The sequence below is a fragment of the Schistocerca nitens genome, chromosome 5 (assembly GCF_023898315.1).
Source record: "Schistocerca nitens isolate TAMUIC-IGC-003100 chromosome 5, iqSchNite1.1, whole genome shotgun sequence".
Classification (NCBI taxonomy): Eukaryota; Metazoa; Arthropoda; class Insecta; order Orthoptera; family Acrididae; genus Schistocerca; species Schistocerca nitens.
Window position 1 is genome coordinate 249,440,354 of NC_064618.1, and position 21,264 is coordinate 249,461,617.

The 21,264-nt window shown below is 41.9% G+C and overlaps 1 protein-coding gene across 1 annotated transcript in view; it reads left to right on the forward strand.

The window, feature by feature from the left end:
• Window positions 1-3,163: 3,163 nt before the first annotated feature.
• The window catches only part of LOC126260077 (nitric oxide synthase-interacting protein homolog), a 53,323-nt gene continuing 35,222 nt past the window's right edge, over window positions 3,164-21,264 (forward strand). The window contains exons 1-2 of the mRNA XM_049957282.1: window positions 3,164-3,388; window positions 18,231-18,421. Of these exons, the coding sequence (XP_049813239.1) occupies window positions 18,246-18,421 (176 nt within the window). The 5' untranslated portion in view covers window positions 3,164-3,388; window positions 18,231-18,245. The remainder of the gene's footprint in view (window positions 3,389-18,230; window positions 18,422-21,264) is intronic.

A 21,264-nucleotide genomic window follows, 5' to 3' on the forward strand; every position in this document is an offset into this window, starting at 1 on the left:
TAACATCGATCATGAAAAGAATGACCTAATGAAAACACAATGAAACAAGTTATGGAGGAGAAGAGCATGGCTGTATGCATGTATATAAGGAAGAAATGAGCTTGGAAGTCTTGTGATCAACAATAGACAATAACAGGAGTCATCAAAACTAGTTCCCAAGAAACCTTGATGTGCCGTGATGTGACATGATGGCAAAAATCTATCATTATACTGAAATAAAAAGTACATTTACAGTATTGACTGTTGTACAGCAAGTGAAGCTCAGGAAGTTCATATACTCAGTTTCAATATATTTACCCAATTTCATCACCTCAGACGATGGTGTGTTTCTACTCTATTACAAATATAGAATAAGCGGTTGTGAAGAGTTGCTGAATGCTAGAATCACACTCTTACCACATTTGTTTAAGAATATTTTGCCACTTTACCAAGTGTTTATTACTTAGTTGAAGACTAAGAACATTTTTTCTCATGATGCTAACTTTACACATACATAAACAAACGATTCAAGATCTGCAGCTCTCTGTACTGTCGAAAGAATCAGAGCAGAATGAGAATACATTCATCTGTCAGCAGTTGCTCAAGCTCATAGGTAATGGTGGACGTAGCAACATTATGCAAAAAAGTTAAAAGCTTTTTAACTCAAGTAACTTATGTTAAGTTGGCATGACAGCGTGCAAGTAGGGCGTTTCCACGTGTTAGGAGATAGTGCGAGTGGTTGTGGTTAGAGAATGCATGTGTATGTAAATTTGGGTTTACATGGTCATCACTGAGACATATTGACTTGCACACATAAAGATGCGTGTGTTAACATCCAAAATCGCACGTCGTTGAAACTGGTGCACATAGAAATGAAAGTTGAAACCCGATCTATTTACCTGCACATGGTGGCTTCCTCCCACTACTTTTTCATCATCTTCGTGAGATGGCGCTTCTTGCCCAATGGCTGAGCTGACACTGTGGAAATTTTATGTTGTTTCTGAGGTCTGAAACACAATGGCAGTAACAAAAAATTGGCCGTTACAGTATGCTGTGCAATTTCTGGAACTCTATGAAGAATATCTGTGTTTGTGGAACATTAATCTTGGTACTTATATAGACAGAAATATGAACAAAGAAGCAACGAAAGATGTTAACGGAAGGAGGGGAAATGTACCATATTTTAATGAAAATGGAATAAAAGCCAAAATCTGAATTTAGCGAAATGCATACATGATAGAGAACAACAACATTAAGAATTCAGTGTGAAGTTGTTCTTCAGCGAGCGCAATTTATAAGCCAACATTGTTGTGGTTTTCCATTGATGATCTGTTTTGAAGAACATTGCAGTAGCAAGAGAAGATGAAAGCAGTTTGATTAGATCCAACACTAAAGAATCTTTTCTTTGAATAGTAGTGTCCATCTGTTCATTCGAAAACTGTTTTCGAAGAAAGTTTCGTACTCATTTTCCAACTTCCTCATCAGCATTCTAGACGCTCCCAACTCATTTCTCCTTACAATTCACTTCCAAACCCAACATCTGCGTGTTATCTTTTTCCTGTTTAGGCGTTCTGCTTATTTTTAAATTGGAATTATATCCACGACTCGAATGCGCAAACGTACTGTGTTAATTCAGTTGGTGAGATATTGAAAAGCTAAACTGGACAAGCTTGGACTGAAAAGTCTCACGCCCATGTGAAAGGTCGCTGGTGCACGCTGAAGTCAACAGGCGCACGTATACACGACCTTTTTTTTTCTTTATTGTGATTTCATTCCCCTGCCCCACATGGGCAGGGGAGGGCTGTCAGCGTCACAATCCGCCGCTCTTCAGCCGAGTGACACGACAACTAAAACAAGAATAAAAAGATACATATGTAAGGTGATAAAATAGAGGAACATAAAACAGAGTAAGGGGAGAACATGGAAGTAAAAATACACCGACATGGAGACGTTCATGAGGGACAGTTAAAAAAGTCACCAAAAAGATAAAAAACACAGTTGGCGATTCTTAAAACACAGAGAAGATACTGAATGCGCATGCACAGGTTAAAAGTCGACCACAGTATTAAAAACACTCCGAAACAACACTTAAAACCCACTTGGAGCGCACACGACGAAGAATAAAACTGTCAGGTGGGACCTGCCGCGGGAAAGGTGAGAGAGGATGGAAAAGGATGGGAGAGCAAGGGGCAGCAGGGGAAGAGGCGGGATGAAGAGATTGGGGGCGTCAGCGGGTACACTAAGAGGCAGGAGACACGTGGGGCAGGAGATGAAGAGGGACGACAAGGCAGGAGGAACTGCAGAGATACTGAAAGGGGGCACAAACAGGGAGGGGAATAGAAAGGGGGAAGCCGCTCTAGAGGAGGGAGGGGGATTAGAGGGAGCCCTGAGGAGGAGGCAGGAAGATGGGGTTAGAGTTGGTAGGAAGGGTAGATGTCAGGGCGAAGCTCATCATCCAGGAGGGGTAGATGGTGGAAGTTGCGTTGGGAAAGGAAATGGAGAGTGTGGAGGTGGAGAGAGGGTGTGATACAACGGTAAAGGCGTGGCAAGTGGGTGGTGGTGGAGAGGAAGGGAGACACCAGGGGGTGAGGGGGATCAAGGCGGCGGACAATATATAGTGTGCGGATGTTTTCAAGGAAAAGGAGAAGGTGGGGAAAGGGGATGAGGTCATTGAGGATGCGCGTGGGGGACGGAAGGCGGATGCGGAAGGCGAGGCGGAGTGCATGGCGTTCGAAGATTTGGAGGGCTTTATAGAACCGGGGAGGGGCGGAAATCCAAGCTACGCTGGCATAACAGAGGATGGGGCGGATCAAGGATTTGTAGGTGTGAAGGATGGTGGAAGGATGCAGACCCCACGTCCGGCCGGACAGGAGTTCAGGAAGCGGAGGCGGTTGTGAGCTTTGTGTTGGATGGTAAGGAGATGGGGAGTCCAGGTGAGGTGGCGTCCTGTGTGAGGCCAAGGTATTTGAGGGTAGGAGTGAGGTGGATAGGACGGCCATAAATGGTGAGGTAGAAATCATGGAGGCGGAAGGAGCGGGTGGTGCGGCCTATGATAATCGCCTGTACACACGACCTTGTAAATCCGACTTTTAAATCATGCCAGTGGAATCCCTGCTTAAATCGTACCCAAATAATTAGTCTGTAGCGATACTCGACCTTGTCAAAAGTTCGATCGAGTTATCGATATTGTCAGCCAATTTATTGATTGTGTTTAACTTTAGAATGTGAGTTTTGTGCATTTAAAGGAATAGCGAAGAGTTTTCAGTGAAAAAATGAAATAATAAAAACTAGTTAGGGTGATTGTATTGTATGTGTTGCCTTTATAGATACGTATAATGTGACATACTCATGTGCGGTCGCAGAAGTTGAAATTTATATAGTACACTTTCACAACAAAAACAAGCAAGAGGTAAACGTCATTACTTTTAGTAAATTAGTTCTCCATCAGAGTATATGCAATATTCGTATAAAACGTTTCATCGGGTGACAAGAGTCATTTCTGTATATATTCTGTTATTTACTGTTACCCTATCATTCGCGAATTTCGAACTTGACTGTTCTACCCATTTGGAGAAATGCAAATGATAGTTTACTACTAATATCTGATCATGTTTCTGCGGATCAGAGCATGATAAATATATAGATCTGGTCGTATTTTTTCTTTTCACTGATATATTCGAGTCTTCTTGAAATTAAGCGCCCTGCTTTTGTTTGTTTGGATGAGTTAATGGTAGATTTGTTAATTTATGCTTGAGAATCATTAATATATTTGTAATACAGTTATAATATCACAGTAGAATGACATGATTCGTTTTCTTGTTCCTCCTCTTCAGTTCTACGTGACTTGAAGCTACTGTGCAAGTCTCACAAGTTGCCTCTAAATGCTTCTATCTTGTGCTACTTCTTCCTGATTATTTACTCCCAGCATGATGCATAGAGTTTTAATTTCATTTATCCATGAACTCCTGGGTCTCCATATTGGTCTATTACCAAATCTCTTCTTCACGAATATTCTTGAAACTACTAGATCCTCTTTCATTGTTATCAGATGGCCTCACCACTAAATTCTTCTGGAATGTATTGTGCTCATTACTGTTGCATTTCATGATAGCATATGGGTTTCTGTGTTGTGTCTGCTCTTCCATCTTTGCAATTCGGTTAAACTCCATGTTTCTGCTTCATAGGTTAGGATTTGTTCAACAGCATATTTTTAGTGCCAGTAATTTAAACTGTAGAAATGTCTACTAGCATTTTGCAGTCTCATTTACACTTCTGTTTGTTCCTCTGTCAATGCACCTAGAAATTTGAACTGTTAAATGTGGTTGAATTTATGTTTCCCAGTTGTGAGATGCAGCTGGTTGTCTTGTTCATCTCATCTTTTAACTATTGTGTATTTTGTTTTTGATTGTTTACTCTTAGTTTTTTGGATGCTTCTTGTATGAGCTCCACAAATAACTGTGTAATATCTATTTCTCTTTTTCTAGTGAGCATGATTTCATATGCATATGCTAAAACCTTAATTTTTTTTCTTTTTTGGAAGCCATCAGGCACTAGCTTGAGTTTCATCACAACTCTCTCCCCCAAGGCACAGTAAAGTGAAGAGAAATAGACTGTCTACTTGTCTTAGTCCAGTTTTATTTTTAAAATGGCCATATTTTATTACATTTATCAAAAGACTACTTTTGTTGTCATCCATGCAAATTTTACAAAGATTTAGAAGTTGACTTGAAATCCCAAGTGCGCTAGGGCTTGGGATTGCCTGTGAAAGGAGTTATTGGCAGTAGACAAATAATGTATTTTTTAGGGCGAAATTTTCACTCTGCAGCAGTGTGTGTGCTGTTATGAAACTTCCTAGCAGATTAAAACTGTGTGCTGGACTGAGACTTGAACGGGAAACTTGCCTTTCACAGGCAAGTGCTCTATTAGGTGAGCTACCCAAGCAGGATTCGCGCGACGAGGTACTGGTGAAAGTGAGACTGCGATGACAGGTCGTGAGTCGTGCTTGGGTGGCCTGCTGATAGAGCAATTGTGTGTGAAAGGCAAAGGTCCCAAGTTCAAGTGTAGGTCCGGCACAATTTTAATCTGCCAGGAAGTTTCATCATATTTTGTGTTTACATTTCCACACTTTATTATGTATCATTCTGATTATAAATATATTGCCATTAGTTGCTCTATTTCTGTGAAATCCATTTTGATAATCCCTGTCTACTTTTTGATGTATTGTGACTATTAATGGTTCTTTCCATTCTGTTTGTATGTCTTAGTTTATGCGTGCAGTACTTTTCCTGCACATTTGAGTATCTGTCAGATGGAATTCCATCCCTCTCAGTTGTCTTGCCATATTTTAGGTTGTTATACTTCCCAGTACCTCTTCATATGTTGGTTCTGGAATTTGGTCATTGTTACCCTGGTGCTGCTGGAATTTATAATTTGTGCTTCTGGATCAGAACAGTCCAGCATATTGTCACAATATTCGTAGCTTGTTAATAAAATTTTTCGGGTCGACAGAAGCGTCCGATCCTACGCGTCGGCTTTGACCAGTGACGTAAGGGTGTTGTCGTGTGTGACGTCATGACGGCGCGGAGTTTGGTTTGAGTGTGGCTGTCTCCAGTTCTGTTTTATCTTATTTTATTTACTTTTCTGATCTGTTTGTTCTATCTCGTGAGATTTTTTTTTATTTAAAAACACTTATTACTTATTTTAATTATCTGTTTCCTCCAATTTCTGTTTTAGTTTATTATATTTATCTTTCTGATCTGTTCGTTCTATCCCGTGAGATTTTTTTTTAAAAAAAAAAAACAAAAAACACTAATCAGCTACTGAAGCATCTTTATCTTCTATGGGTTGCAGGGGTTACGATCCCTGGGGAGGTGGGTGGGAGCCGGCCGCGGTGGTCTCGCGGTTCTAGGCGCGCAGTCCGGAACCGTGCGACTGCTACGGTCGCAGGTTCGAATCCTGCCTCGGGCATGGATGTGTGTGATGTCCTTAGGTTAGTTAGGTTTAAGTAGTTCTAAGTTCTAGGGGACTAATGACCACAGTAGTTGAGTCCCATAGTGCTCAGAGCCATTTGAGGTGGGTGGGTATTCATGCATGGCTGTCTTCACTTACACGTTGTAGCTACGCAAGGCGTCTAAATTTGTTTATATTTAGTTTGCCCCCCACCCAAAACACCCCATTTCCAGCACTTGTCCCGTTAATGTCATTAGGCTTCTTGTGGAAAGTGTTTGTTTTTGTTTCCGCCATATTTGTGACGTCATGGGTCAAAGCAGACGGGCGGGATCGGACGCTTCCGTATTTCCAATTTTTCAATAATCTTACTGTCATTTTTATCCTTCATCGCTCTAGATTTGTAATAAAAACCTCTTTTGGATTGTTGACTGTGGCACACATTTACCTGATGTGATTATTTTGATGATATTTGTGAGTAGATTCAGTTTGACATTTTAAGTATTGTTTCTGTTTTGTACAGTTTATTTTTTTAACCTGTTTTTGTGCCTACAAGTAGATAAGTTTTATTTTAAGATTCTTATTTGCTTGTAGCCCTTTCCTTCATAATTTCACAATGTTACCTTCAGTTTCCTCATATTCTTAATCACACCAGCTCTTCTTGCCTTTCTTTACTCTCTACAGGTTACTCCTTGCAGCTGTGAGGATGACTGCTTTAATTCTGTTCATGCACTCATTGCTGATCATTTAATGTTTTCGACCCTGCTACTTAAAACAACAAATCGGTTTGAAACTTCGCCGGCCGGTGTGGCCGTGCGGTTCTAGGCGCGTCAGTCTGGAACCGCGTGACCGCTACGGTCGCAGGTTCGAATCCTGCCCCGGGCATGGATGTGTGTGATGTCCTTAGGTTAGTTAGGTTTAATTAGTTCTAAGTTCTAGGCGACTGATGACCTCAGAAGTTAAGTCGCATAGTGCTCAGAGCCATTTTTGGTTTGAAATTTCAACTTTGTATTTGGTCACATTTCTAGGCCCAATTTTCTTTTTAGGTGGTGCTTTCAGCCTGATTCTCATTGTACCTATTCCTAGATTGTGTTTTGATCCCATTTCTGCTCCTTGGAAGGATCGTATGACACTAATTGCCTTTCTGTGTCTGTTGTCTGTGAGTAAGTTAGAAAATGGCCTCTTTTCCAACTTTTCCTTTAGAATCTCCTATCATCTTTGTTATTAATTGGTGCAGGACAGTTTATTAGTGTGTTGCTTCAAAGGGTATTACTGTGAATAGAAAATCATTTTAGGTGCAGAAGACTGCTCCAAACTCATGGGGACCTCTTTATTTACTAATGTTAAAAGTTGTATATTTAACAGTAACTTTTATATAGGCCTACCTGCCCAACACTTTTGTTTACTGTATTTCTGCTATTGTGACATTGTGAATGTCTAGTAGTTTACTGGATCTTCTGAAGGTAACATTGCAGGTCTTCCATCGGGCACTTCCCCAGGGGGTGGTTAGGGGAATGCCCATCCATCAGAGATGAAGGGTACCAAGGAGGTAGAATACTCAGGGTGGACCAAAACCAGCACCGCTGACTTACAGTGGGTAGAGGAATTTACAAAGGCTGAGAGATGAAGACCATACAGAAAAAGACCCAGTCCTCCAGGTTGGGGGTTGTACGAGGTGCATTAAAGTTCTAAGGCCTCCGATTTTTTTTCTAATTAACTACTCACCCGAAATCGATGAAACTTGCGTTACTTCTCGACGTAATCATCCTGCAGACATACACATTTTTCACAACGCCGATGCCATGATTCCATGGCAGTGGCGAAGGCTTCTTTAGGAGTCTGTTTTGACCACTGGAAAATCGCTGAGGCAATAGCAGCACGGCTGGTGAATGTGCGGCCACGGAGAGTGTCTTTCATTGTTGGAAAAAGCCAAAAGTCACTAGGAGCCAGGTCAGGTGAGTAGGGAGCATGAGGAATCACTTCAAAGTTGTTATCACGAAGAAACTGTTGCGTAATGTTAGCTCGATGTGCGGGTGCATTGTCTTGGTGAAACAGCACACGTGCAGCCCTTCCCGGACGTTTTTGTTGCAGTGCAGGAAGGAATTTGTTCTTCAAAACATTTTCGTAGGATGCACCTGTTACCGTAGTGCCCTTTGGAATGCAATGGGTAAGGATTACGCCCTCACTGTCCCAGAACATGGACACCATCATTTTTTCAGCACTGGCGATTACCCGAAATTTTTTTGGTGGCGGTGAATCTGTGTGCTTCCATTGAGCTGACTGGCGCTTTGTTTCTGGATTGAAAAATGGCATCCACGTCTCATCCATTGTCACAACCGATGAAAAGAAAGTCCCATTCATGCTGTCGTTGCGCGTCAACATTGCTTGGCAACATGCCACAAGGGCAGCCATGTGGTTGTCCATCAGCATTCGTGGCACCCACCTGGATGACACTTTCCACATTTTCAGGTCGTCATGCAGGATTGTGTGCACAGAACCCACAGAAATGCAAACTCTGGAGGCGATCTGTTCAACAGTCATTTGGCGATCCCCCAAAACAATTCTCTCCACTTTCTCGATCATGTCATCAGACCGGCTTGTGCGAGCCCGATGTTGTTTCGGTTTGTTGTCACACGATGTTCTGCATTCGTTAAACTGTCGCACCCACGAACGCACTTTGGACACATCCATAACTCCATCACCACATGTCACCTTCAACTGTCGATGAATTTCAATTGGTTTCACACCACGCAAATTCAGAAAACGAATGATTGCACGCTGTTCAAGTAAGGAAAACGTCGCCATTTTAAGTATTTAAAACAGTTCTCATTCTCGCCGCTGGCGGTAAAATTCCATCTGCCGTACGGTGCTGCCATCTCTGGGACGTATTGACAATGAACGCGGCCTCATTTTAAAACAATGCACATGTTTCTATCTCTTTCCAGTCCGGAGAAAAAAAATCGGAGGCCTTAGAACTTGAATGCACCTCGTATTTAGCACTAGTAACTTGTCTATGTAAAAGTTCCTAGATTAAAAATATCTCACATATGTGTTATTTTAGACATGGGTCCCAAAATATGATGACCTTTAGCTGGAAAACAGATACGAGATTGAGAACAAGAAATGTATTCTTTGAAAGATTTAGACATTATGGAAAAGAAAATTAATTTTGGACAAATCATTGGAAAGACTGTGTGGGAAGCTAGGCAGTGATCTGTAGCTTTCAGTGCAGTATTGAGCTTTCTCTGAAATATTTATTTCAATTAGCTACACATGTAAAGTTCTTAAAAACACATGTAATGCACAATATGCCAATTAATTTTGATGTGAGATTTCAGTTTCTGTGTTACTAATAAAGCATTAATTATGTTAATGAGTACTGTAGCATTTAATAACTCATTGTCACCACATACTTTGTTAATCATGTAATTCTATCTGAACTTCTCACATTAAAGCTAAAGTTGCTAGTGTAGTATAAGTTCATCTGGCTTTGTCTAACAACTGGAACTGTCTTGCAAGTTGCAAATAAATGTTCACAACTGATAACATGGATTTTGGTAACAGTGCTAGATGCGACACATGTAAAAGTAGCTACAGGTCTGGCCTAAGGAAGTGTGTTGGAAACTTGTCCATCATTTATATTAATAGCCTTAAAGATTTTGCAGATGATGCAGTCATACACATTATTGAAGAACTGTCAGATAAAATCTACTCAGATATTATCTGCTCGTGATCAGCTTTTGAAGTGGTGCAAAGATGGGCAACCATGTTTAAATGTTCAAAAATGCAAAATTTTGCACTTCAAAAAATGCACAACCTGGAAATTATAATTATTAATTGTATGGCAGTTCCACATCACTTTAGAAATACAATTGAAATGTGTACATAGTTACCAAATTTGCTGACATATTATGTATGTAATTTATTACACCTACTGTAGGTTCCATGAAGACTGGCTTCCAGGATATGAATTTTGAGGGCTCTCCTCAGTAATGTGTGTGTTAGTCTGTCGTCGAGAGCCACATGTGCACTCTGCGGTGGTAGTCTTTCCCATATGTGCAGTAAGATCACCAAGTCTCCCAAGTCTTTCACAAATGTGCAGTAAGATCACCAAGTCTACCATGATTGATAGGGATTCTGCTGAGTGTACTCCATGTCCTCTGGAAGAGGTCAGGTACCTGTGATTGGTTGTTAGCTTGGAATAAGCTATGCTGGAGTGTTCTCCCAGGGGGCTAAAAGTTCTTTTGTGGGTTTGTGCATGGTGCACGTGGGGCCCCTAGTTATTGCAGCCCATTCCTCCTTCCCGGGCTACATTTCCTTCACCATGTCCTCCCTCCTTATCGTGGTACCTTCCCCACTGCCAACCACCCCGCCTCCCCCCTTCTCTCTTATCAGTGTTTTTATTTATGTCAACCTGGCAATCCAACTGGTTACTGGTATTCCATGCGATTTTGTTCATCTTGCCTGTTCTCTGTTATCATTTTTGGGGCTTTTGGTGCCTCCCCATTTCTTGAGGTTTGACCTCCACTTCTAAATTTTCTGTCTTTTGTGTGAGCCATTTGGGGAGGAACTCCCTCCCTGGTATATATGGCATGGATTCCTCTCCTCTCCTTACTTCCCTGCCATAGCACCCCTGCACCTCGCTAGGTCACCACCACATGCAGCCAGGCCATATGGTGGGGCTGTTTTGTCCCATCTGAATGAGCCCCCTGACAACACAGGGATCACAATAGTGATACCTGAGCTGTTACCTCCCCATGTATGCCAAGGAGTGGTTGCTTGTCTTCCTGGAGCATCAGAACTCCTGGAAACGGCCACTGTGCCAGACAGTTCTTGCTGTGGCTTGGTGGTATCCGTGGGGAGAGCCCCTGATCAGAGTGGGTGGTATCAGGGCGGATCCTTGGCATGTGAAGCATATCAAGCTGCAAAAATCTGGCCGTTCTCAAATGGCCATCTCATTGAGAGGTAGTGGATGATTGAATGCTGCTTCGTATGACCCTGCAGCCTTCCCTTCCCTGGTCAGACTCACTCTGTTGTGATGAAACATTATTCCCACTACCTGATCAGTACTAGAGTGGAGAGCAGCTATGAAGGCGTGTCAGGGTCGGATGCGCAGAAGCATGTGGAATTGTACTACGTGACTCACAGCCAATCATGCGCCAGTGACATTCTTGTCTTCATTCTGTGCTGGTCGTGCTGTGTTATTTAAGTCGTAGTGTTCCCTGCTGAGTGCTGATTGCCTTCATAACGTTCATTATGACTGATGGTAAGCAATCTCGCCAAGTGCTACACTAACAGGCAAGAGGAATAGTGTTTCGTGTGGACCAATACTTTAAGAGACAATCTTGCGCTGAATCCACGCCAGCACAAGGCGCATGTCATGCCATTGCCAAGTGCTAGGAACAGACAGCTTAAGCCTATGGTTTTGGTTTCAGGACTATTTAGAGAATATCCAGCGAAATTAAGATGTCAATGCGAGCCTGCGGCTCAGGTGTTTTCAAATCGCCAGGGAGGCAACACAACTGCAAAAAGGAAGTGGGTGAGCCAGATGATTTTGCGAAAAACATTTTGCAGCACATAGTGTTCAGCATGTATGCTGAAGGAGAGTATTCAACAGCAGAGAAACTAGTTTTGCATATGAAATAAGCTGAAAATTTTAACGGAAGCAAATGGACCATGTTGAGGATACTGAAAGACATGCGGTTCAAGTATTAGAAAACTAACAATGGTAGGAAATTATTAATGGAATGTAGTGATGTTGTAGCTGCAAGGACTGTGTTTTTTAGAATAATGCAGGAGATCAGAGAAGCTGGCACATCTCGAATTTATTACTTAGATGAAACTTTCTTTAATCAGAACCACACAAGGTCTGTGTGCTGGAAAATGAGTGATGGATATGGTGGATTAAAAGTTCCTGTTGGTAAGGGTAACAGAATTACAGTGCTTCATATCGGATCAGCAGATGCTGGCTGTATTCCCCAGGGTAAGCTGATTTTTAAGGCATCAGTGACTAAGAATTCTGAAGATTACCACTCTGAAATGATGTACGGTGTCTTCTAAAGGTGGTTTACACAACAATTATTGCCACATATTCCTGCGTTTTCAGTTATAGTCATGGACAGTGCAAGTGAACAAAGCTCCAAAAAATGAACTCCAAAAAGGCAGACATTATTGCATGGCTGTCATCTAATGGTATACCTCATAACTCGTCACATACCAGAGCAGAATTGCTGGTTCTTGTCAATCAGCAGAAGCCTGTATACAGAGTTTATGAGATAGATGAAATTGCAAAGCATTGTGGACACCGTATTGTTAGATTATCCCCATACCATTGCCATTACAACCCAGTCTAGCTGGTATGGGCTCAGGTGAAAGCATATATTGTGGGAAAGAACAATACAGTCAAAATTGCAGATGTTGAGAGACTTACACATGAGGCAATAGACAGCATCTCAACATCTGCATGGGCAGCTTGCGTAAGACACACGGAAAAACTGCAAGATGAAGATTACAACAGGGAAATCGGCAAGGATAATTAGAAGAGCAGAGAATGTGTTGTAAGGATAACTCCCATCTGCATATTTCAGAAAAGCTGGTGGTGGAGGGGTGGATCTAGATGGCTCCGGTAGTGAAGCAGCCATTGAAATTAAGTGTGTTATGTTCAGTTGCATGGCGTGCCACAGGGTGGTCTGCTTTGCTCTTGGCTACGGTTTGGCAGTAGCCATTTGTCTTGATGGACAGCTGGTTGGTAGTCATACGAATATAAAAAGCTGTGCAATGATTGCAGCAGACTTGCTTTCACAGGTGGCGCGGACCATGATGGGGTTGGGTAAACCTGTCCCCAAGCCCTCCACCCAACAGTTTCCACCCACTCTGTCCTATTATCTCCTCCTCATTCTCATCTCCCACCCTGATTTGCAGCCGTCTACCAATGCATCCGCTCATCTTTGCCCCCTCCTCTCCGTTTTTGCTCCTTTTTTTCCTCACCTTCCTGGCCCACAACCTCCTGCTTGTATCCTACCTGGTAGTTGCGTTCTGGCTCAGGATGCTGCAGCTGCCAGTGTGTGTGTGTGTGTGTGTGTGTGTGTGTGTGAGAGAGAGAGAGAGAGAGAGAGAGAGAGAGAGAGAGAGAGAGAGAAATAGGTGTTCTTCCATGTTTGTATGAATGATGTTTCTGCCTCTTTTACTGATGAGCCTGATGGCAGTCTAGTCCCTGCACACTCCACCAGACAGCGTTCTTCTCACTCCCCACCTGTACACTACTATCCCTTCGCCTTCCCTGTCCTCTCCAGACTGCTGCTTGCATCCTACCTGGTAGTTGCGTTCTGGTCCAGGATGCTGCAGTTGCCAGTTTGTGTGTGTGTGTGTGTGTGTGTGTGTGAGAGAGAGAGAGAGAGAGAGAGAGAGAGAGAGAGAGAGAGAGAGAGAGAGGTGTGCTTCCTTGTTTGTATGAATGATGTTTCTGCCTCTTTTACTGATGAAGACTGTGGCTGAAAGTTTTTTGTAAGTGTCTTTTAATTGTGCCTGTTTGCAACTTGACATGTTTGCTGTACAGTAAGAAGCAGACTGTCTTTTCCACATTGTTGATATTCCTACCTGGAGTTTCCATTGTTCAACTCCTTATGGACTTTTATTTGTGTCTTCTCAATGACAGTTCCCCTACCCACTTCAATGCCGTTCATAGCACCATTTTTGCTATCGATCACACAATCCCCTCCCTCGCTCTGGTGGCTTCCCTACATTGGTCAGCCAATGATGATCTCAGTGACCACTTTCTGGTGATTCTATCATTCCTCTGCTATTGCCAGGCAGACAGGCCCCCATATAGGGCATTCTGCAAAGCCAGTTGGCATTTATACCTCTCTCAGATTGCATTGATGTGGTCATGAAAGATGTCTCTGCCACTATTCTTCAAGCTGCTGACACTGCTATCTCCCTATCCACAGGTCCCCCTCATTGTCAGTCGGTACCATGGTGGATCAAGGAAGTTGCAGTCGCTATGCAGGACTGCCGACAGGCACTGCAACGATTTAAACAGCACCCTTCACAGACCAACCTTATTGTTTTTAAGTGTCTCCATGCTAAGTCTCTCTACCTTATTAAGCAGAGTAAAAAGGAATGCTGTGTACACTGTGTTTCCTCCCTGGGAATATATGCCTCTTCATCACAGGTTTGGTCCAAGCTGGGCCTCCAGCGACAACTGTCCAGGGTCTTATCCTACAGGGTGCTCTGTGTAGGCTCTTTCAGAACACCTCAAGACACACTTTGCGACAGCATCAGCATCCTCTTCCTATCCTGCTACCTTTCTCTGACGGAAACGCCAACTTGAAGAAACCCTCCAGTGTTTCAACACCCACCAAACTGAGTGGGGATTCTTGAAGACTCATACTTCTAAACATGACATGACCCCAGGTCCGAATTCCATTCACAACCAGATGATCCAGTGCTTGGACGTTACCCAGTGGCAACATCTACTCAGGGTCTTCAACAGCATAGTTATCCCTGTCCTTAATCCCGGGAAGAACCCTATATCTTTCGACAGCTACTGCTCATTTAACCTGAGCGACGTACTTTATAAACTGCTCGAGAGAACAGTTAGCTTCTAATTATTTTGGATACTGGGATCTCGGGCCTTTTGTCCCTGTATCAATGTGGCTTCTGGGAAGGACAGTCTACAACTGTCTGTTTACTCACCTTGGAAACAGCAATCCAACGGCTTTTACTAACTGCCAACACTGTGTCGCAGTCTTCTTTGATCAACAGAAAGCATACCAAGCGGCTTGGTGCCATCACATTTTATCCAGGTATGAGTTTGCGCCCCCCACAGGGTTCTGTGTTAAGTGTCACACTCTTCCTCATTGCTATCAATGGGCTTGTCAGTTCTGACATGGGCATGTATGACCCTAGTTGTTTTTGTGCCTTAAAACAAAACAATCATTGGGCCTGTAACCTCTGTTGGGCCTCTGGTTACCCCAGCATTGTATGTCAATGATTTTCGTTACTGGCGAAGCTCCCACTCAGCATCTGCTGGGCGCCAGCTCTGAGGCACCATCCGACAGGCCTCTGCATGGCCCCTCTCTCATGACTTGCAATTTTCTCCCTCCAAAACGCAGGTTATGCATTTTTGCCGTTGATCAACAGTACACCCGAATCCAGAACTTTATGCAGGAAACCAGCACCCAAATGTTGTAGCACAGTCCCATTTCTTAGGCCGTACTTTTGATAAAAAAAACTGACATGGTTGCCCCGTACTTGCCACCTGAAGATTACCTGCATGCAGAAGCTTAAGACTCTGTGCCTTCTGCTCCACACATCTTGTGGTGTAGACCGTGCTACTCTTCTCCATCTTTACAGTGTTATGGTTTGTCCAGACTAGATTATGGTTGTTAGGTTTATGGCTCAGCAGCTCCTCCCATTCTGAAATTACTTAACACTGTTCATCATCATGGGCTGTGTCTGGCTACCGGTGTCTTTCGCACTAATCCTGTCCATATTCTCCTTGCAGTAGCGAGGAATCGCCATCTACAAACACGATGGAAGCGAGTGAAAAGGGAATATTCTAAATTCATAGGTGCTTATACTGATAAGAACTTGAACTGGAAATCACACATTACAGATCTGATTAAGTGTCTTCACTCTGCCACTTTTAGATTTGGGGTATCAGACTTTGGAGATGAAAATTCAAAATGATGACTTACATTAACCATTTTCATTTACTAATAAGTATGGCATCAGTTTCTGGTGTACAGAGAGTGGAACGTACAAGACACCACAATATCATAGATCCCTGGACCCTGGAATAGGTTGGTCCTAATCCGTGGTCGAAGCACCATTCAAAGGGGGGGTGCAGGATGAAATACACGGGGACTTTCCCACGAGTGGAGATGGAGATCCCAACAGGGGGAAGTGAGACTTACTCCAACATGCAATCCCACCTGAGGGCAGGCATTGGGAGGGAGACATCCCTTGTTTGCAAAGAGGATGGGGTACATGGGATGGTTTTAACAAACATATGGCTGTGGTACCCCACAAGAAGAAAATGTTCATTTTGATTGTTAAAAGATATAGTTACGTAATCAAGCTTAGTGAGTCAAAGTGGGTCCTTTATTGTTTGTATTCTTTTTCTGTATGCTATTGCATTTAGCCGCAAATTTCCATAGGTGGATTGAGTGTAAGTTTCTGGAAGTTAACAAGTCTTTTCCTGCACTGTTACATGTCTTGATGCTTTAAAGAATTCTTCCAGGTGTAGCATGGTGCATAAGTTTTCATATATGGCCCGTGCATTGTAGTATTCAGAAACACAGTAAGCATTGTCTATTTACAGTGAAGTTGTTGAAAATGACATTGTTTAATAAGGACATAATATTATGACATGTTTCGTTGTTATTAATTTATATAGCCCTTTTAGATAGCTTACTTGTGGCTGAGTGTCGTAGACAATAGTTTTGAATTTTTTTAGGCAATATAAACCTTTTTGTAGTGAATTGTTGGCACCAAAATTTTTTCCTTAAATGGGGGTTTAGCTGAGTTATTCTAAAGGAGTGGCCCAGAATCAGATTTGGAACAAGTTTAGGTCTTGTAAGTTCTGTTTAATCACGAACTTATCATGTGTTGACAGTTAAAATATTTGTTATTGTAAAGGTTTGTTTACACCTGTGCAGCTTTTTGTAAGCACTAGGTGCATGTGGCCACTGCTCAAAGAGGCAACTATGCACGCACAATGGTGCAAATTCAAGCATGATTTCAATTTGCGCACCCTGTCCACTGCCCTCAGACACAGGAGTCGCCCCTGAATATGTTCACAGACTGAAATAAACAGTTTGTGTTAATGAGAGAAAATGAAATAACACTTGAATTTTGTAGGTAATTGAAATAGCTACTTCCACTATTGTACTCGAGAGCTACATGTTTGCTTTTCAAAGCCACGCCATACAGTTTGAGAAATTTCACCTCACTTTAACATTCTGCAATTCATCCAACCACTCTTCTATAGAGTTTGGAAGCTGAAAATAAATAAACACTTCATAAAATAAGACATACTGTTCTCCGCCCCCCTCGGCTACCCACCCACACACATACACAATTCTGAAATAACCACATATTTACATATCATTGCCCTACCGGCTGTAAACGTTAAACATCAACTAAGTAGTTCATTTTCCAGAGAAAGAAATAATAAGTGATCATCAACTTAACTTAGGTCTGTATAGCTTTCCAGGGATTTCTCCAGATCCTAGTAAACTTCGAAATTATGTTAGATATTTATGCTGTAAATATCAGACTCTGCTAATTGTCCTCCGGTAACTATAAACTGATGTGTTAGAGCTAATCTTGAAATCTCTGGTGTAACATCTCTGTAGTTTGTATTCTCCTTTGCTAACAATGGCTCAACAAGATGACGTATTACCTCGAAATTCCTCAGTGACATAAGAGTAAAGTTTTTAGACAATATGCTGCATGCCCTCTTTATCTCTTCCATCACACTCACACACACATTACAATACATAAGCTTTCCATTAACATAGTGGTTATGCTTATTTCCTCGCACAATTTTGTCATTGTGTCAAAACTGTACCAACTATAGCAGTAGCAGCAGCTTGCAGCAAAGCTTGATCACTGGTTAGCATGTGTGGTTTCTCTCTGTACACATATTGAGGAAGAGGTGTGCACCTAGACATGTGCACACAAGTGGAGATGCAGCTTAAAATTAACATGTCCTTAGCAAATCCTAGCATGTAGCAGCACCCCTTATCTTATAAAGTCACATAGAGGTGACATGATTGAAAAAAAAAAAAAAAAAAAAAAAAAAAAAAACAGCAAGAAAAACAATTGTTTCCATTTCTTAAAAAAAAAAAAAAATTGTGGGTCATACATAGGCACACATGAATATGCACAAACAGATTTAATGAGGTGAGGAAGTACACCCGTTATTTTTTCCTTCCTACACAAACAACCACCACCTCCTCCTCCTCACTGCCACCACTACCGTTTCATCGAGTGCAAGTCAGAATGTCATCACAATAAGCAAAGCTCTGAAATTTTGCACTTGCTATAACAACTTTAATGGAATGTCAGGTCTCCATGTACATATGATGATATTGAATCACAACCAGAATTCCAAGACAGTTCAACAGTCAGTGTAATCACAGCATATGAGGCAGCAAGAAATGGTGTTGTGCGTAAAATACTCATTTTCTTTACTGTCAAGGAATGACAGTGAATTTTGTACAAGAGAGTGGGTAAGAGACTGCTTATATTCTATTACATGTGGTTTGGTATGCTACTATTCTTTGGTTCTGTTTCAGGTTAAGTGATAAGAGATGACACGCCATGCAAGAAACTGCACTGCGGGAGCAGTCTACACGTATCATGAAAAGAAGAAAGATGCTCAGGCATCAGGTTATGGAACAAACACTCAGAGGGTGGGAAAGGATTCTATCAAAGATTTTGATTGCTGTTCCCTGACATTGCAGCCTTGCAGAGACCCTGTTATTACGTAAGCTGTCACTTAACATCACTTTCTTGTTATTGCTTTACATTAATTATTTTCTCTACCATTCATCTACTGGCCTAATTCTCTTTGTACAAAAATAGTTGACGTACTACACAGTTGTAAATATTGTGTGCAGCTGTGAGATATTGTAAAGTAAAAGGAATGAATAGGGAGAAGCTTGACCATTGGTTTGTAGCTGCTGTTACTTATTCCAGATTTTGCCCCATATGAATTAATTAGGAGGTTTTTTTGCTGAAAAAGTATTTGGACAAGTAGCTACATTGTGAAACATATTTGTGGAGTTTTCAACAACATAGACTAACACTTTATGATAAAGGAATAGGTTTAAAAAAGAATATTCATGAAGCAGAAGGATGAATACTTAAACATTAGATACATGTTTTCCCAGTTTCGAATCTGCTGCAAACATTCCTGATTAGATATTTTTTTGTGTTATGGGCCCTTAAAAAGAACTGTGACTAATGCATCTCCTTTTTACAATATTATGAAAAGGATAGATTGCTACTCCCTGTAAAGATGACATGTTGAGTTGCAGACAGGCTCGATGAAGAAAATGTTACATATAAGCTTTAAGCCACAACCTTTGTCAAAAAAAGAAAAGCACACACACATTCATACAAGCAAGCAAACCTCACAGACACATGGCCACTAGCTCCGGCCCCTCCAGCCAGACTGCAACAAAAATGCATCGAACAGGAACAACAATCTGGAGTGAGGTGGGGAAGGGTAGCAGGGTACGGGTGGAGGAAGGGGAATTAGCTCTGCCTGGAAGAGCATGCGGGGAGTGTAGGTGGCATGACAGGGCTGCTTGGCACAGTGTCAGGAGGCTGTGCAGTGGGGAGGGAGGGGGGGGGGGTGGAACAGGGAGCATAAGGGTGGGGAGCAGAGAAGGTGAAAAGACCAGTGGGTGCTCTGGTAGAGAGCAGTGCACAATGAGGGTGAAGGGGAGTCAAACTGTGAGGAGGTGACAGAACAGATGGTGTGGAAATGGGTGTAGGGAGAGTATGATACTGTAGATTGAGGCTGGGTTAATCTCAGGAGTGGAGAATATGTTGTAAGGATAACTCCCATCTGCGCAGTTCAGAAAAGCTGATGGTGGAGGGGTTAATCCAGATGGCCCAGGTTGTGAAGCAGACACTGAAATCCAGTGTGTTATGTACAACTGCCTGTTCTGTCACAGGGTACATAATATGCTTGATTACAATGACTGCTTCACAACCCATGCCATCTGGATCATCCCTCCGCCACCAGCTTTTCTGAGCAGCACAGAAGGGAGTTATCCTTACAACACCTTCCTCACTCCCAAAATCAAGCCTCAACCTATAGTAAACTACTGTCCCACACACTCCATTTCATCTATCCTGTCACCTCCTCACTTATCGTCTCCCCTCACCTTCATTGTGCACTGCTCTCTGCTGGTGCACCCACCAGTATTTCCCCCTTATCTGTTTCTCTCCTTTCCGCTCTATTCTGCCGCCTTTCACTCCACTCTCATCCTCCATCACAGCCTCTCGATGTTACCGGGTTGTTGCTTCCGTTCAACATGTCCCTGTTGCAGTCTGGAGTAAATGACCATGTGTTTTTCTTTTCAGAAGAGCACTTTGGCCAAAAGCTTATATGTAACAGTCTTTTCATCATGCCTGTCTGCAACTCGGCATGTCATTTTTACAGTAAGTAGCAATGTATCCTTTTCATAATATTGTTAATATTCCAAACTGGACTTTCACTGTTTGCACATCCTTTCTACACATTAAAATTGCAGACAGAGACAGAAAAACTACATAGAGAGAGGTTGTATTACATGAGCTCAAAGACTTTTCAAATCTTGTGAAACAAATATAGTGATAAATTTTGAATCCTGCGTACATCCTTGTTATACTGATGCATATGTTAATCATATTAATTGTCTGAAATCGTATATGAGTAAGGCAAGATCATCCACAACAAAGTAGCAAAATTTGGAAATATTCGTGGAACATTGAACAGATATTAACAATGAGACATGGAAAGAAAAGCAACTTAATTTCCATTGCATAAATGAATTTTGAGTCATTTAGAAATACTAAAATAAGAAATAGGCAACCTATATGAGTTTTTTGAGGGCTGTAGAAGGCTATAACAGAGCAACAGGTAGAGAAATGACAGCATTAGGGAGACTCTAAAAGTATTTAACATAACCAAATTGAAAACAACAGGGTAAAATGGAGGAAACATATCAAAAAAATGAGCTGTGACATTCTGTCACAAGGTAAGGAAATATCCAGTGGGATGAAGCAACCTGTGTGGGATGAAGCAACCTGTGGAGGGTAACGAAGGAGTAATCAATGTAACAGACAAAGGGCTATCATATGAAGTGCCAGCGCATATACATCTCAGGACAACCAGGAAATCCAGGAAAAAGGCAGGAATTTTTTTCACCCAGGAAAACCCCAAGAAATTTTTGTAGAATTCCTAGAATTTTTCATTGTTTTACTTTTCAGTTACATTTTTGTAATTTTGGCTGGTAAGAACTGATACCCTAACCAAAAATTTTACTTCAGCCCATTATTACAGAATAAAATCGCGGCAGTAAAACAAAAGTGGAGAATAGCACCAAAATAAAACTTATGTTACAAAGAAAATGTGCAATTAGCAGACAGCCACACACAGTGCACACACAAGTGTCTGCTGACAACAAAATGTGTCAAAGGCTTTAGGACGAAGACTTTGCAATACAACAAAGTGTTTTCGATGTGCATGACATCATATGTAACAGGTCATGGGAGAATATTGTAAATGGTCATTTGAGAAGTGTTACTGTCCAAGTAAATTTCCTTTTACTCAAG